A 17,657-nucleotide genomic window follows, 5' to 3' on the forward strand; every position below is an offset into this window, starting at 1 on the left:
TTCGCGTTTCGCCGTGACGACGATCCATGCAAGTGGGTCGAAATATCAGCAATAAAGAAATTAAAAAACTGCATATCGTGAGTAACCGTTTGACAAAAATAAATAATAATCATGTAATTTCGAATCGTACTCTTAATAATTTTTTGTATTGTACGGAAATATTAATTGTGTTTTCAATTCCAGGTGAAAAAAGCGGACGAGAAACCCCAATCGAAGTACGGAATATGCGTGCGCAACGAAAACAGACTGGTTTTAGTGATCCTCATAGATGGCGCGTTCCACAAGATTCCTTCGCGGCAGCGGATACGAGCGCTCATGGAGCTCGCCAACTTTATGGCTCTTGATGGGGTAAGTTATAAAAATAAGGGCTCAATTCGACTGAACTGGCTTGTCTTAATAGTGATTCATAAAAGGGCGTGCAGTTAAAAATTACAAAGTCATTCAATCAATTCTTAATATTTGTCACATTGAACCTTATCGTAGACATAAAGTATACCGAAGTTTATATAGGTTCATAAGTCATAGTGAATATTTATAAAATTGATGCGGGCTGCCGTCACTTCTATATGTCCTCAACATGTAAAATGTTCATATACGTCCATATAGTACCTACATATGATACATTATAACATAACGATGTCGTTTCAGTTTTATACTTACATTTTAAATAGCAAAGTACTCACCTTTTATGGACTTCAATTTTCTTAACGGGAAGAATAAAAAATAGATTTACTTGCTATTGTTATTATTTTTCGATCAATATTAATCATAAAATGAAAAGAGAGAAAGGATTACAGTAATAAATTAAATAAAATACTTTTCAGGATGAATTCTGGATGGAGCCATATAAAGTGGATTCTAGTCGCGGACAATCTGTCATCACGAGCGGTGTGGGCACTACACAACGAAGACGCACAGAAGCCACTACTGCCATCTATTTGAACGTAAGTATATTAATACTGAACAATGATTCGGTCTTTACATTCAAGTGAATGAAAGATGACTAACGAATATAACGGTTTATTGTAATAAATGAATTCATAAGCCATAACGACTTTTCACAAGATGAGTTTAATTGAATTAAACAAAACTATTTTCTGTTGGCTCTGATTCCCACGTGAGACAAATTATGCTCAAACTAAAAGGTGTGTCACACTAACCGATGCAAACTCAAATGTTAATTACTTGCAGGTATATGTTAATTAAGAGTACATTACTATTACGAGTACAATATACTAAGAATTTGTTCGTTTATAATACTGATTTTTACATACGTATTTTTCGCGTTAACGATTTAAGATATACCTCAGCACCAATGTTCCACAAGCATTTTATTGTTTTCGTATCACATTTATGTAATTCACATTTCGATTTTACAGGTGGGTTGCGGCGAAAGGTTGTGGAGTCGTCACAAGGTGTTGGTGGCTGGGTTGAGAGAACAGTCTCGAGATGGAACTCTTCAGCACTTGCTGCGGCTGCCTGTCCTCGGCTGGAGGCTGATTGCTGTCAAACCTTTGCCTCGGCATAAGCGACAGGTATGTAGACCATGATTTAGCTAGATATATTAAGTTTTCTAACTTTCGAACCTGGAAGTTAACCAAGTTTACCTTAGCTTCCATGCTCAATATGTGACTGTCATAATATAGCGTCACGTATCGTCATTATTTGATGTTAGTCTACCAAGGGGAAATGAAACCTGAAAAATGCTTCTATCTGGAGGCACGGCAGTGCCTCCGCCAAGTCGAGCCAAAAATTAGCTTTTTCATTTGTTTGTCATTTATGATTACTTCCCAGAATATAATCCGTATGAGCGACACTATCCCATGGTCAAATAATAGGTATACGATGAACTTCTTTTATTCAAAATCAATTTCGATTTGATTCTCGGTTAGTTTTATTAACGATGTTATTTCAATTTTCGACAAAATCGACCTCATGACTCCTTTCTCAGCATTTTCGCTGGTCCTTATAATTTTAAATGTAGACATCCATGCACACTTAAAAATTGCCCGGTATACACTGATGTATATTTAAATCTAATGTCTTGCCATTCCAGTCCCCACTCGACGACGGCTCCGGCTACGAGAACTACGACTTGGAGGAGGACGAGGGCGACTACAGCGGGTACGACATCAACGACGACGACGAGGACGACGACTACGGCACCGTCAAGAGCGACGCCGCGCCCGATCTAGTGAGTCGCGTGTTTATATATCATCATCATCCCATTACTGTCCCACTACGCACGGGTCTCAAAATGAGAAGGATTAGGTCATATTTATATATCATCATCGTGAAAGTCAGAGGTGCGTGCCTGAGACTTGAACCTCGGATCCCTCGATCAAAGGCCGAATTTCTTAACTACTAAGCTATCACTACTTATGACATATTTAACACGTCGGTATTTATAAGTACACCGAAAAGTAAATACATATATACTTCGGACTTTATATGAGATACCGTGAAGTGATTTTAAGAGTGTGTGATAGATGCCAATATTCTGTTGAAGATCTTGTGTGTTGAAAAGGTCTTGAACTTAGTACGTGAAAAGAAAGATAAGATCGCTTTAAAGGAAAAACATGCCTTAAGGAAATAAAAATGCTGAAAAGCTTTATATGATTGTATGTAAATAAACTTGATGTGGTGTTGCACTAACCAATATCCGGAGGCAATAAGCTTAGTGGCGATTTTCACAAAATAATTGCTTTCCTTGTTGACAAAATATTAAGTGTGTCCGAAAGTATTATTAAGTATTTGTCCGAAATTCAAACATGGTGTAAATTGATTTTAACATCATGTTTGAATATCATTATCATATGAATATCATTGGAATAAGCTTGAAGACTTGATTGGAAAGATGCTTGATTCTTAATAAAATACGACAACACAACATATCTTTACCAGCAATATGTTTCGTTCTTTTCATCTATTGAAAAGTATGTATTCATTATTTCATTAATTTGTATTTGTGTAAATGGTGTATGATTTCTTCAGTTGTCCACGTACACGTCTACCACTTTGACTTATCGTAAGATATTTTCATCTTAGGATATCATATTCAAATGTTTTATAATTAACTCATGCATTCATTCATTCATTTTCGAATTATCTGTCATCCCTTCAATAATATTTACAAAATGTGCATAAGTGTTAAATTACAGTAAAATTATACCCAAAACAATATAATCGTATAGTGTTTAAGTTCATCTTACTTCGAAATACTCAAAATAAGACAAAAAAATAAAAAAATCTAATTTTGTGTATTTCGAAGTGAATGGACATGCTTTACCAAGCCAATATACAAGGCTATATAATATAAAATTGGCCCCGCATTACCCATAGTATGCATATGCACATCCCTTCACGTCGACGTAGAGCATACCGTTACCACAGCATGGAATGTTGAATGACTTTTATTTCATGGTCTCCTAATACCTCGTGGTAACAAAAATTATTTGAATACCTTTAAATACGTCCTGTCCTATTTATTATTACAACTTCATAACTTACTATTAAAACAGATTATAATGTACTTATATGTTTCAACATTTTATGAATAATATACATATATTTTGTATGAAAAGTTATGTACAATATTATTATATAAATTAAGTTTAAAGTTTTGTCTCTACATGTTCCGTTGCCATCCCTTAATTCATAATTCTATTTCAATTGGACATAACAGTATCGTTCACGAACATTATAGTATACGTCATTATAACTGTGTGTGAGCTTTGTGTGTGTTGTCTAATATCCTTTCATTCAGTCAAATAACAGTTGCTAAATAATATTCATAAAATTTTTGGATGGGTGTCATCATAGGCATAACATAGGCAGGGCTCACACGATAAAGGTTAGAAAAATTCGGTATTAATCAATCGGGTGGCAGCATAGTACTAACTTAGTGTGTATGTCGGGCGGCGCCAGGAGGACGCGCGCCCCCCCCACCCGCACCGCCACCACCACGGCGAGCCGACACACACCACCACCGACACGTTTCAGACCCAGCCCCACCGAGCCGCCGCGACCATCCCTCCCCCGCCGCCCCTCAGCCTGCCCCCCGCCGCGCCCGCCACCCCCCTCCCCGACCCCACCACCCTCCCCCCCACAGAGGAAACCGCCACCGCGCGACTCGAGGATACCACCCCCGAGCCTACCACTACTAATACGTATACCACGGAGGTTTGTCGTAACCCGCTTTAAGGCTTGTCTCGATTGTTCGCATGTCGTGTTGTTTGTTCGTTTGTTTGTTTGTTGTGCGTCGTTTGTTGTCCGTTGATTTAACCCTCTGTAGAGACGCGGTCGGTGGATGGATTGTATATCTACAATTATTATTTGTCAGTAATTAACATATCATTTAGTCATCGCTGTACATTTAGAAGACAGTAAATTAGTTTTATCCACTTATCGTGTCTTTTCATGTGTGTGTTTGAAATTTTGCTCTTTTTCAGTACATTTAGAAGCATGGCGTTTTAACCTATCGTGTGTTATTTTCAAGTATTTATTAATATTTCTGACTTAACAATTTTAGCTAAATAAATATTTTTTTTATTTAGAATTATTAATTTAAGCACATTATAATTGTAGGCTATTTATAAAAGTAGTAGTAGATTTACTACAAAATGCATTTTAGGTAATTTTGTGTGATTATTTTTATATTTACTTCCTAAAGTAATGCATCTAATACGAGTACTTACTTAAAATATGTAGTAAGAATTGAACAGTCGATTGCATCAGTATTAGATTAATTTTACTTTTTCTACCACTCTGGCACAAAACCCAGCTACTTACTTAATAATTGCAAACAATTCAGTCATTATTACACAACTCTATACAATGGAACTATAATATTAATATTAGTTCTTAATTTAAACAGGAACATGATGTGATAATCACTCCCTACTCCGAATCAGCGTCAGAGGCCAGTGACGTCACGTTGTCACGGCAACCGGCTCCAGTTAATCCTCGAAGACTCGAAGATCACTCCCCGATCGTCATAGTTCCGGAAGAAACGCCGACTACTACCGAACCAGAACTGGTAAGGATTGTACATATTGAGACTAAATCTAACCGATTTGTCATATAAAAGACGAGAAACGAAGAAAAGAATGAACGATTTATTTGAATGAAGTTAAAAGACCAGTGAAATATTTCTGTTCAACAATCAAAGAGTCCGTCAAAAGAGTTTTTAAGTGCAAGATCATTTGTTTTGTTATCTTCGTTCCTCGTTTCATATATAACAAGTCCCTAACTCACGTTTTGTACATGTTTGAACAAATCACAAATTAATCTGTCTTGTGTGGAAGCGTGGGAGACCTTAACACGGGTTAGAATAGTAACAGGACGCCCCGACACACTCATGCATTCGTAGTGTTAGATGTAATCTGTAAATAAATACCTTTCTGACTAATTGATGGACGGAAAGACAACGAATTTTGGAAATCTACGAAATTTGGTTGACTTGATTTTAATATAATATAAATTGGAACATAAAAATAGGCATATTTATGTGAGAATATGTATTAATGGGGAAATATTATACTTTTAACTTTATCTACCCCGATATCTGAAGAGAATATTATATTCTTGACCTTTCATAAAACTTCATAAAGCTGAGAAATAACAAAAAAATGACTGCATATGTCTATTCAGAAAGCCGCTCTTTTTTGTCTCGTAAAGGTATGTCTTAATATAAGATTCATCGCGCACACTTGAATACTCTTAAATCATTACTATTTCAAGGAAATGGGTGGCAAAAATCATAAAATAACCAACACATAATTGTGAATTCCGTTGTCTTTTCATTCACGCCATTCACATCACTGTGTGAGCGTCCGCATGGCACTTTCAGCAAACGGTAAAATTAATCGCGTTCAACGAACTACCGATATCTTCGAGCGAAACCTCCCCAACGCCCGAGACGACGCAAGAGACAGTGACGACGCCGATGACGACGTCGTCAACGACGCAATCGACGACCACGTCGACGACGTCCACGACCTCGACGACTCCCGCCACGACGTCGACAGTGACGACTCCGAAGGCGCCGGTCGTGTTGACGACGCAAAGCACGACGCCCACGACGACGGAAGTTGAGGAAACGACGCTACAGGAAGTCACTAAACCACAGGTCCGTTGGATACGAATTAAATTGTCTTACGGTACAATTTATGATTGAATATGAAATTGTACCAAATTGAGATATAAAGGAATTGTTAGTACATTTTGGATCAACTGTAAGTAGATTATTTGTATAATAATGATACATTGCATTACCATTTAACATCACTTGTCATGTTTTGGTTGTGATTGTATTGGGATTGGTCGACGTAATATTCACACACACATTAGATTTTGCATCAAAATTCTAACATTAACAAACAAATTCTGAATTCTAAAACCGATGAAGAAGTAATGTTGATCTAGTTTTATGTACAACGAAGATAAAGGGGGTCGAAAATCGCCTGAAATGCGTCGAGAAACGGATGTCACGGCCGTGCACCTTCTTTGCTCGACTTGGTCGGGCACTGCCATGCCCCATTTTCTTATCATTATAACAATGATATATTTATAATGCGAACATCTTTTTTTTTCAATTTTTCACTTTCTTTAATACTTTTTTTAATGCAACTTCTGTACATACCATTATAATTATTTTTATCTACCTTTATGTATAAATTTTGTACAGCACATTTATACGGACAGTTGGAGAAGGGTAGGGTATATGGTATTGATAAGTTTTCGACTTCTATTGGTAATACAAAATATTTTCAGAATTATAAATTGTATATCACAACTATGTATTTAAATTTAAATAATTATAGCTCACGGCCTATTCACGCGAAAAAGTACTTTTATTTTTAACCGACTTCAAAAAGGAGGAGGTTATCAATTCGGCCGGTATCTTTTTTTTTTTTTTTTTTTTTTTTTTATGTATGTACAGCAATTACTCCGCCGTTAGTGGACCGATTTTAATAATTCTTTTTTTATTGTGTAGAGACGAGCTGCGAATTGGTCCCATTTAAATATGGTTAGGATCCATCGATTGGTTCTGGAGAAAAAGAGGGGAACTCCTCCACCCAAATATAACAGCCATAACTTCGCCATTTATGAACCTATTTTAATGCCTTTCATTTCGTGTGTGGACAATTGCTACAAGTTGGTCCCATTTAAATATGATGAGGATCAGAGTGGGTTCTGGAGACAAAATATGTAACTCCTCAACCGATGGGTATAATTGAGTTTTGTTTGAAGATATTTGGTGTAGGTTCTAATGAAATTGAAAAACCAGTTTATCTTTGACTATTTAAGGGTCTGATAATGTGGCTCGGAGTCAAAATATGTAACTCCTCAACCGATGGGAATAATTGAGTTGTGTTTGAAGATATTTGGTGTACGTTCTAATAAAATTACAAAGCCAGTTCATCATTGACTATTTAAGGGTCTGATAATGTGGCTCGGAGTCAAAATATGTAACTCCTCAACCTATGGGAATAATTGAGTTGTGTTTGAAGATATTTGGTGTAGGTTCTAATGAAATTACAAAGCCAGTTCATCATTGACTATTTAAGGGTCTGCTAATGTGGCTCGGAGTCAAAATATGTAACTCCTCAACCGATGGGAATAATTGAGTTGTGTTTGAAGATATTTGCTGTAGGTTCTAATGAAATTGCGAAGCCAGTTTATCATTGACTATTTGAGGATCTGATAATATGGCTCGGAGACAAAATATGTAACTCCTCAACCGATGGGAATAATTGAGTTGTGTTTGAAGATATTTGGTGTAGGTTCTAATGAAATTGCAAAGCCAGTTCATCATTTACTATTTAGTTAGGTTAGGTTGGAACATATAAGACAATATAAAACTAAGCGAGCAGGGCGCGGTAGCGCCCTGCGAGCGGGCGGTTCCAATCAATGTAAATTCAGACCTTACTTTCATTCATGATCACGTTTATACAATTTTATATTGTATTAATGTAAAAGTTAGTATGTCATCACTAAAAAGGGTGAAAAAAATTTTTTAACAAAAAATACAACCGACTTCTATGTCACTACAAAGTAAAAAATAATTCAAATAAATGTTGGTTTAGTACATATTTCTGAAGTCGGCGCTCATATTAGACACGCTGTTTACATCGTTATCCAACTAAATATATTGAGCGCCGACTTAGACACGCACACATATTAGACACGCTGTTTACATCGTTATCCAACGAAATATCTTGAGCGCCGACTTCAGAAATATGTACTAAACCAACATTTATTTGAATTATTTTTTACTTTGTAGTGACATAGAAGTCGGTTGTATTTTTTGTTAAAAATTTTTTTACAAATAAATATATGAGCATAAAAAATGTAATCGAACATAAAGTATAAATATTTAGACATTTTAAATTTAATTATTGCAGTGAAATCTTTGCTCATGCAATTCTTATTTATTAGAAGTTTTATCAGATACATTAATTTATCTATAGATATAAAATTAACTTTCAATTCATACATTTTAGTTAGGTAACTTTATTTCTAAAAGTGCTAATTGGTAGTAACGTAATCTCCATTACACTGGTAACGTTGCAGGATATAATAACATCGACGGAGAAGACCAGTCCTATAACCGGTCAGACGACGGAGACGGTGACGTTCGCAATGCCGGTGAACCAGCCGCCCACGCTCAACCACCACATGAAGAAGTTGGCTATCACCGCTGGCAAGGCTTTCCGGTTAGTGCCTTTGATTTATTTTAATTAATTAATTATTTTAATTTTTTTAACTCTTTTTTACGTTTACAATTAACTTTTGCTTTGGAAACCGTCGATAAACTTTGTCGAAGACATCAGTAGGACTACTTTACAATCGATATGCATGCGGCTTTGCAAATTGCACTCGAAGTAATGCTATAGAAGGAAAGGAACCTTAGATAAGAAAAACACGGGGCGCAATTTAACAAAATCCATTTCGCTAAACAAATAAAAAAATAAAAAATATTAATGCCAGAGTTTGTATGCAATTTAATGCAACCTAAAACTGTTCAAGGGTATAATAGTGAGAACAACTGCTTGTAGAAGCATACTAACACCCTAGACCCTGTCACATGCAATTGCAGTCAAGGTAAAAACCAAAAAAGCAATGAAAAAAATACCTGAAACTTATCTGTTTTTCTGATTACAGATACATAATCCCTGCGGACTTGTTCACGGACCCAGAGGACGGCGCCAACCTAACCTTCACTATGTACGAAACAGAAAATGTCCCGCTCAGCAAAAACTCATGGGTGCAGTTTATACCCGGCGCTCGCGAGGTGTATGGGCTGTGAGTATACTATATGCAATATAATATGTGTAGTATGTGTAGTTTTTAAATAGGTTCTAAGGATTTCAAAGATTCTAGATCATAGTACTATTTTCAATGACGATAAATTTAATTTTATGATTCCTTTTATTTAGTGTCTGTGAAAAAAATTGCATCGTTTACTAGGATATATACAACAAATGTACAAGTTCAAACATCTGTGACTTATAATCTCAGCACATTATTATAAATCAAGACTTTTTGAAAATGTATTTAATATGACATATAGAAGTTTTAATTGTTTAATAATAAATCTCTAAGGACTTTGATGTGTCTCGCTGATGCATTGTGTAAAATGAAGTAGAAACAAGAAAATTGCCATTAGATTACAATCTTTATTGAGTCCAGTATATCAATAAAAGAAACAATTAATATCGGTTTACAGGCCACTAGAAGCGCACGTGTCTCGCTGGCACTTCATAGTTGAAGCACAGGACAGCGAAGGACTCGTGGCACGTGACACGCTCTACATTACCGTGCAGCAACACAAGAGCGGACGGACCATCAACCACCAATTCGTCATGCAGTTCAAGCTGCTGAAGGCCTTCACGAACACCATCGACTGGCAAATACGAGCGCTGGAGGGTATCGTCAATCTATTCCGGTACACCGACATGCACCACATAACGGTGTTGAATGCGACTCAAACTGCGGACATGTGTGAGTTCGTATGGACGAATGACACACTGCCGAAGGATCCAGCGTGCCCGATGGATGATATTAAACGGTTGATGAAGGTAATTAACGCCTATTATTTTTTATTATATTTTTTTTATAGATTCTGTTTAGAATTTCCTGCTACATAGTTTTTGGTTATAAATTTATGATTCACCAACCATAGAGAAACAATATTTTGTTCTCCATTAAAGGAGTAAAGAATTTTTGACATTTTAAAAAACATCTGTGTAAGGAAGAGTGGTTTTAGCGTCTTCCGCACGTAGACGTAAAACCGCGGCACGAATGAGAATGTTGATAAAAATAGCCGATTGCCATTTTTGCGTATTAGAACCGCGGCGTGCGCTGTTAACTGCGATTCCCGCTCTGCCGGCGCAACGCCGCAGCAATCTGCTCCCGTTGCGGACATCCGCCCTCGTAAATTGTGTGCGAGCACGGTTTCGTGGGGAAGCACTGTGAACTGTCACATAATTGAGAAATTGATCGTTCTGCTTGACTTTTGATCGTTTTCCATTATATTTGTGGATGCTTCTAGCAACTTAGGCGACAGACGTACGCACAAAATTGCGGTCTCGTTAGTTTTGAAATAAAACGCTATTCCGTGGCGGCTAAAAATCGCTCTGTGAGTTTTTAATGTTGGTACTACACTCGACGCATACACACGGTACTACACTAGATACGTTTTTATCACTTATATATTTTCTGCAGATAATGGAGTCAGACACGGAAGCGAACAGCCCGTCCGCGGCGCTAGTCCGGGCGATGTCGCCGGAGCTGAAGGTGGGCGGCGTGGCGTGGCGCGGCGCGGGCCGCTGCGCGCCGCCCGCCCCCGCGCCCGCGCCCGACACCTACCCGCCCGTCACGCGCAACCAGGTGGACCACCTCACCGCCGTGGTGGGCACGCTGCTGGTGTACAAGGTGCCCGAGGTGAGTCGCGGACGCTGGTGCCCCGTGTGTCTAAGCTGAAGGTGGACGTGACTGGTGGCCCCTTCCCCACTGCCCACCACCCCATTTCGAATTTAGAAGTGAAGGACGTTTGAGGTTGAATTTTACGCTCGCTTCCATTTTTTTAGAGAACATGTCAATATATCCATTTGATGCACGCCGCGTGTTCACCGAATGTCCGCCACTACATATTAAAGTCGCCCCGAAATAATCTCGTTCTCGATGACAGTCCGGTGACGGCGGCGGTAGACAAACGCCGCTAATCTCGACTATTATCATTGTATAATACGTTTTGGATAAGGTTTAACCGAACCTTATTAAAAACCTTATAAACTATCTAAAAATATTAGAGATAGATCGCTTATTTGAACCCTGTCCACTAATACGGATTGATGTATAGTGTAGTGTTTTGCCCATGCCAAGTTAAAGAAAAACATCCAAGTTCGGCAATAAGACGAAAAGAATTGCACGCGACCACTTCAAAATTAACAAAATCTAATACAATATTCCAGGACACGTTCTTCGACCCGGAGGACGGTGGCACCCGCAACTTGGCACTGTCGCTGCGCTACAGCGACCGCTCGGAGCTCCCCGCGTCCCACTGGCTGCAGTTCGATGCGCGCAACCAGGAGTTCTACGGGCTGCCCGGTCCTGGGGATGAGGGCAGCGTGCATTACCAACTGGTGGGTAGAGAATCTAATCTAACCTATCTAAAGAAATGAATCAAATTGATATATTGATTTAAAATAATGATGATATTCTTTAAAAACACGTTTACAACGCGTGTAGCATATATTCGCTCTCTTTTTCACTTCGTACAGCTTTGAAACTTTTAAGTTATCAAAAAATTATGATCATATCACCCATTCCTTTTCCCTTTCCGAACTCGAACTCGAGGGTGGTATGTACGTGTCACTATAAAATAACTTCCTTCAGAGCATAGCTTTAAGAACAACTTGAATGCTTTCCATAAACAAAAAACATTATTTCCTTTTCCGTTCCGACCTAGATAATTCATCAAAAATTGGATTTTTGACGACGAAAAATTTGAAATTTTACTGGCCTTAATGGCCTTATTTTTACATAGTAACAAAAACAACAAAAAATAGGAAACAATAATCAAATGAATGAATCTTCCCAAACCAGATCGCGGAAGACTCGAGCAAGAAGAGCGCGTACGACAGCCTGATAGTGGAGGTAGCAAAGGCGCCGACAATCCGGCCGACGGTGGAGTTCCAGATGACGATGGACCCGTCGCCGAACCTCATCGACAACGCGAGCAACAAGCGCAAGGTCGTTGAGAAGCTAGCGGCGCTGTTCGGGCAGAAGGAGACCAGTGATATCCGCATTCAGAGCATTACGGACCATCCGCCTACTATTATATGGTAAGCTAACATCTGTGTATATAAGTTATTTTTTTCATTTAATGGTAAGTTGTCAATAACGTTCATGGACATTTGGAACCATGTCTATATAGAACAAGTGTTTTACCTGAATCCAATAACATTCACAAATGCGTTGCTATTTCTGACGACGAAGATCTCATATCTAATTCAGCCGGCGGCGACGTTTTGCTTCAACTGTTTCACGCTAAAAATAAGTGTGGTATATTACCAGTCGAACTACTAAATTCTAGCACTTTGGAACACTCTATACAAGACATATGAAACATCTTTATCTAACAAAAGCAATAATTAGGATTGCAGTAAACGATTCAATCAATAACGGCAAGATTTCTTCCTAACTGTGTTCGATCACAGATCATAAACTGTTTCAATCTGAATGAGGTATATACAAACATTAATTACTACTTACAGGTACAACACAAGCCTGCCAATGGACAGGTGTCCGAAACGAGAGATAGAGGAGCTACGAAAAATGATAATCGTCGACGAACGAAATCTCAGAGAGAACGTCGATCAGATATTCGACAAAGACTTGAAAGTGATGTCTATTCGACTGATACCTCTAGGGCTGTGCGCGGAACAAAACACGAAGACATCGAAGCCATCGACCCCAATTCATTCCAGCACCAATCTGAATAAGGCTAGCAATGCCGATCCGGAGTATTCAGACTATTTGGTGACTTTCGTTATACCAGCTGTAGTCATCGTTTGTATGATTTTGGTCGCCGGAGTCATCGCTTGCGTTCTGTACAGGCGGCGGCGTACTGGTATGTTCTTATTTTTATTTTTTGTCAGTTTGAAATAATTCCACTTGTTGACGTTATCGACCACGGTCGACGGAAATTGGAACGTATTATCGTTTGGTCGTTAAGTGGAATATGTTTTATTAGGATTTCTAAATTGTCACGAAATATCGTCCAAAAATATTAATACATTTTATAGCCCCTTTTTCGGAAATTATTTTAATTTTAAACAGTGATTACAGTTCAGATTGCACGTTTAATTGTGGTAATATCTTAGATCGATAAATATACGTAATAAAACTGTCGTAGATTATTAGAAACTCCCTATTAACTGTAGTTAATTGTTAATGCTTGTACTTAAACTAAAATGTGTCCTAAAACTTATGTAGTCTGTATTTAAATATTGTATTTATAGTGATTTATAAAATGAAATGATTTAAAATGTAACCTTTTGACCATAGGGGGTGACAATTCTTGACAAAAGCAAGGTGATTTATTTGCTACATATTTGTTACCGTAGTGCACCATTTATTTAATTTTAAATGCAATTCTTACATACATTTACTTTTAAAATAATAAAAAAATATAGAAAATTACAGATGTTATAATAAGTGATTACTTGGTCACCGATTTAAGTCTACATAGATTTTGCATTAACTAATTTCACGATCATTGTGCATATATTATCTGTGCCTTTACTCTTTTATTAAGCTTACTTTGTTCAACAATTCTATAATGCAAATATTCTATTTAATTGAATTTTGAACAATTACTTTTATAATTTATTTAAACGAATTTTAGTTTTTGTTTTTTTTTTATAATTATTTGCACTAATTCGCACATGATTAGAGAGCATCCATGCAAATACACCCTAGATGTCGTACAATAATCTTGTTGATAATGGACACTGATATGATGAATAGCTATTGATTTAGAATGCATAATGTATTTAGTTTAGTTTACTGTTTTCTCTATCCACTATGATAGGTATATAACAACATCCATAGTATTGAAATGAGTCCCCATGATTGCTATTGTCCACATAAAGTCCTATAAAATTCGTCATGAATCTTTTCAAATCTATGTACCAGAATTTAATTATATTGTTAATGGGATTTTTACTGGAAACCAAAGCCTTATAGAATAAGTAGTAAATTAATAATATAATTACTTTTTAGGTAAAATGAGCGTGGGCGACGAGGAGGAACGTCAAGCGTTCCGGTCGAAGGGCATCCCGGTGATCTTCCAGGACGAGCTGGAGGAGCGCGCGGACACGGAGCCGGTGGACAAGAGCCCGGTGATCATGCGCGAGGAGAAGCCGCCCCTGTTGCCCCCGGCGCCGGAGTACCGCGCGGGCGAGGACGCGCCCTACCGCCCGCCGCCGCCCTTCGCCGCGTCGCGCACCCCGCCGCGCCCCAAGGCCACCCCCACGTACAGGAAACCGCCCCCGTACGTCCCACCCTAAGACCCCCGACACGACGTAACTCCTAAATTAGTTTTCGTAAGGCAACTAGTCGATTCGTTCGTTTCAGCTTCTCGATCGTTTTTTGTATTTATTTTCGAGCTCGCAATCGGCTGCCGTTTTTGTCTTAAATTATTCGATTGAGCGTTTTTTGAAAGAGGATAAAAATTTAATTGCATTTATTAAAAGTATACATACGTGCTTAAAGTAATTAATGAATTAAGTGAACGTAAACGAACCTCATATAATCATAAAGGAATTGTGCACAATTTTTGTGACTACGAATTTCTTATACGATGTAAGTAACTGTCACGAAGTAGTTGTGAAACGTAGGTGTATCATGGTGTTGATGATAAATTAAATCAATTAATTAAGAAACTGGAGACTTACAATGAAATATTGTATCTAGTGTTATTGTTGAAGTAGGGAATGTTACATTAGCTATTAGATTACGGCAATGTACTCTGAAAGATGCGCGATAATTTTTTATTCGTCACATGTAACTATATATAACTATGTATTTTTACAAGATATATTTTTCAAGCAATATGTTCATGCAGCTGTACTGTTTATGCCCTGGGTGATCCTTCGTGGTACATGACGTCATAAATTGTAGCCGTAGTGAGATACATATCGCGTGCCCACTTGTACTCTCTAAGCATGACGGGCACGATAATATCTTTAATATTCATTAAGTACTTTATTATTTGAAAAATATAATAATAGATAATAAATATTACTTTATAAACCAGTAAATTCATATAAAAGCTATCATAACGAATGAATAGAATTTATTTTTACATGTATTAAAACTTTAAAAGGCATAATTAAATACATAAAAGATCTTTCATTCGAATGAAAAACTTAATATATTGAACCTATTCTTTTACCTCGTGTCTCGTGAAGGATCGCCCAGGGTTTTCTCGGAGACCAAAATAACAGAATGGAGATGCGTTTGGCTAAATGTGTGCCATGGTTTTGAGAATTGTTATTTAATAATGTAATTTAAAGTAAACATATCGAAAATGTAACATTTTAGCCTTTAGCGTAGATCTTCCAACACAATGTATCTGATTAAGTGATGTGTGTGCATGTGAATATTTAGTGTGTATGTTAGGAGATCAAGCGAGGCTGGTAACATCGCAGCTCTTCTATCTTCTAGAAGATTGCTTTCACGCTCTTAATACATGGGTTGTTTACAAAAGGATAATGATTAGCTGGCGTGTATATTATGAATTACATTTGTAATTATGTAACGCGTTATACAACTGACTTTAGTTTTAGGCTACGAATAGATATTTTTAAGAATAAAATATCATTTTGTACTTGTCTAACTATTACCATAGGTGTAAGGTTAACAAATTGTGTAAACGATAGGGACTACTGAACGAAACGAGCTATAAACTCTTTCCTTTTGATGTATTTTTTCTACTTTATACTCATTTAGATTTTTGCATTTATAGATCTTTTAGTGTTATACAATTTTATAGTGCAGCAAACGTGTTTAATTTAATTATATTTTATTTCCTGATAGTTGTACTTAATAATGTCCACAAAGAACCGAACCATTTTTATCATTTGATAGATTTATCTATGCAGCTGTTTCGTTTGAACAACACTTCTAATTAAAACGCACATAATTTATGTATGTAACTGATGAGTTTTCTTTTCTAATTTAATAAAATGGTATAGAATATGTTTGTTTTATTGTATTCCCGTAGATGTGTGTATTGACAATTTTTAATAACCACGAATTATATATTTTTAGGGTCCGTACCCAAAGGGAAAAAATGAAACTATTACTAAGACTTCGCTGTCTGTCCGTCCGTCACAGAGCTCTACAGAGGATACATAACGGTGGCCGCTATAATAACAAATACTAAAAATAAAATAAAGTTGAATATTATTGAATATTTTCATGTAGTTAACTTCAGGACATTGGTATTTTTATGAACCCCCTATATCTAGAAGTTAAAATCAATCTTCTCTGTTTGTCATAAAACAAATATTACGTAAAAAATACCTTACAACGATAAAATTCTAACCTAACTTGTAATTTTCACGCCTCCTATTCCTATCAAAATTGTTCATTTAATTGTTTCTTTGTTCGTAGTAACATTAAAGTTAATCGGCGAAAGCTAAATGTGTATTACTATATTTTTTCCTAAAGTATTTATTATAGTTTTGCAATGTTTTTGTAAGAAATACTATTTATTCGAAAAAAGTGGCAGCCCTACTGACTCGAGTAGGGCAGCGTATGCCCACGACGGAAATAATCACAGCAACACGAGGAGCAGAGCGAAGAGCAGCTTGAAGAGCAAGGTTGGACATGCCATAAGAGCAGATACCTACTATTTCTTACATTTAAAAATTGTATACTATATTGGCTGTATGTACATTTTATGGTTGCTACAAATTATAAACGATATAATGTCAATGTCAATATTGTCAAATGTCACTGTCATCCTCATCAATACATGTCATTTAGGATTTCCATGTTTTGTGAATTTAATTTTTGTTTCACTGCAAAACATTGAGAGTATTTCTATTAAGTCATATTTCTTGCGTCTTCATTTCTACACATCTTGTTAACTATGGGTACAGCAGATAAGAATGTTATTAAGAATACCGGATTACGGAATAAAAAATACAATTTCGATTTGAGACATCTGCGGCTATCTCTAAAGTATAGACCTGAAATACTTAGACTTATTCTCAAAATGAGGCAGTGCATTCGAGGGAAGAACATTATAGTCAAGAGATTGAAGCAACAATTGAAATCTATGGTAAGAAAGTTGATGCTATTTAGGTTTAGATTATATTTGTCTGTATCCCCTGTCTGTCGTAACAGGCGAGTAAAAGGGGCTTCCGGGGGGGGGGGGCTGCCACAAGTAGGGGGGGGTGATTACGGTTCTTACGGGGTTGCGGGCAGCAAGAGTGGGAGCTCAAACTGTCCAGCAAGCGACCCTGGGAAGGACAGCGGTTTGTGTGGTCGCATATCGTTGTAGTCACCAGGGGATGTGAGAGGAGCGTAAATTGCTTTACTTCCCCCCAGGGCAGAGCCCCTATAGGGCATAT

The 17,657-nt window shown here is 37.2% G+C and overlaps 2 protein-coding genes across 6 annotated transcripts in view; both read left to right on the forward strand.

Moving 5' to 3' along the window:
• The window catches only part of Dg (Dystroglycan), a 162,117-nt gene extending 145,844 nt beyond the window's left edge, over window positions 1–16,273 (forward strand). For 2 of the 3 annotated variants that reach the window (XM_073086683.1, XM_073086684.1), the window contains 14 exons: window positions 184–348; window positions 825–944; window positions 1,380–1,535; window positions 2,057–2,194; window positions 4,877–5,038; window positions 5,852–6,130; window positions 8,578–8,720; window positions 9,169–9,309; window positions 9,734–10,085; window positions 10,732–10,950; window positions 11,481–11,651; window positions 12,115–12,353; window positions 12,786–13,141; window positions 14,296–16,273. In XM_073086683.1, coding sequence (XP_072942784.1) covers window positions 184–348; window positions 825–944; window positions 1,380–1,535; window positions 2,057–2,194; window positions 4,877–5,038; window positions 5,852–6,130; window positions 8,578–8,720; window positions 9,169–9,309; window positions 9,734–10,085; window positions 10,732–10,950; window positions 11,481–11,651; window positions 12,115–12,353; window positions 12,786–13,141; window positions 14,296–14,582 — 2,928 coding nt within the window. In that variant the 3' untranslated portion in view covers window positions 14,583–16,273. The remainder of the gene's footprint in view (window positions 1–183; window positions 349–824; window positions 945–1,379; window positions 1,536–2,056; window positions 2,195–4,876; window positions 5,039–5,851; window positions 6,131–8,577; window positions 8,721–9,168; window positions 9,310–9,733; window positions 10,086–10,731; window positions 10,951–11,480; window positions 11,652–12,114; window positions 12,354–12,785; window positions 13,142–14,295) is intronic. The other variant, XM_073086685.1, reaches the window with a different exon arrangement.
• A 776-nt stretch (window positions 16,274–17,049) lies between these two features.
• Window positions 17,050–17,657, forward strand: part of LOC140752182 (uncharacterized) — a 43,276-nt gene continuing 42,668 nt past the window's right edge. For all 3 annotated transcript variants that reach the window (XM_073086391.1, XM_073086388.1, XM_073086390.1), the window contains exon 1: window positions 17,050–17,365. In XM_073086391.1, the coding sequence (XP_072942492.1) occupies window positions 17,174–17,365 (192 nt within the window). In that variant the 5' untranslated portion in view covers window positions 17,050–17,173. The remainder of the gene's footprint in view (window positions 17,366–17,657) is intronic.

This window comes from Epargyreus clarus, unplaced genomic scaffold (assembly GCF_041222505.1).
Source record: "Epargyreus clarus isolate Ecla_fem2 unplaced genomic scaffold, WU_Ecla_fem_2.2 ptg000024l, whole genome shotgun sequence".
NCBI classification, from domain to species: domain Eukaryota; kingdom Metazoa; phylum Arthropoda; class Insecta; order Lepidoptera; family Hesperiidae; genus Epargyreus; species Epargyreus clarus.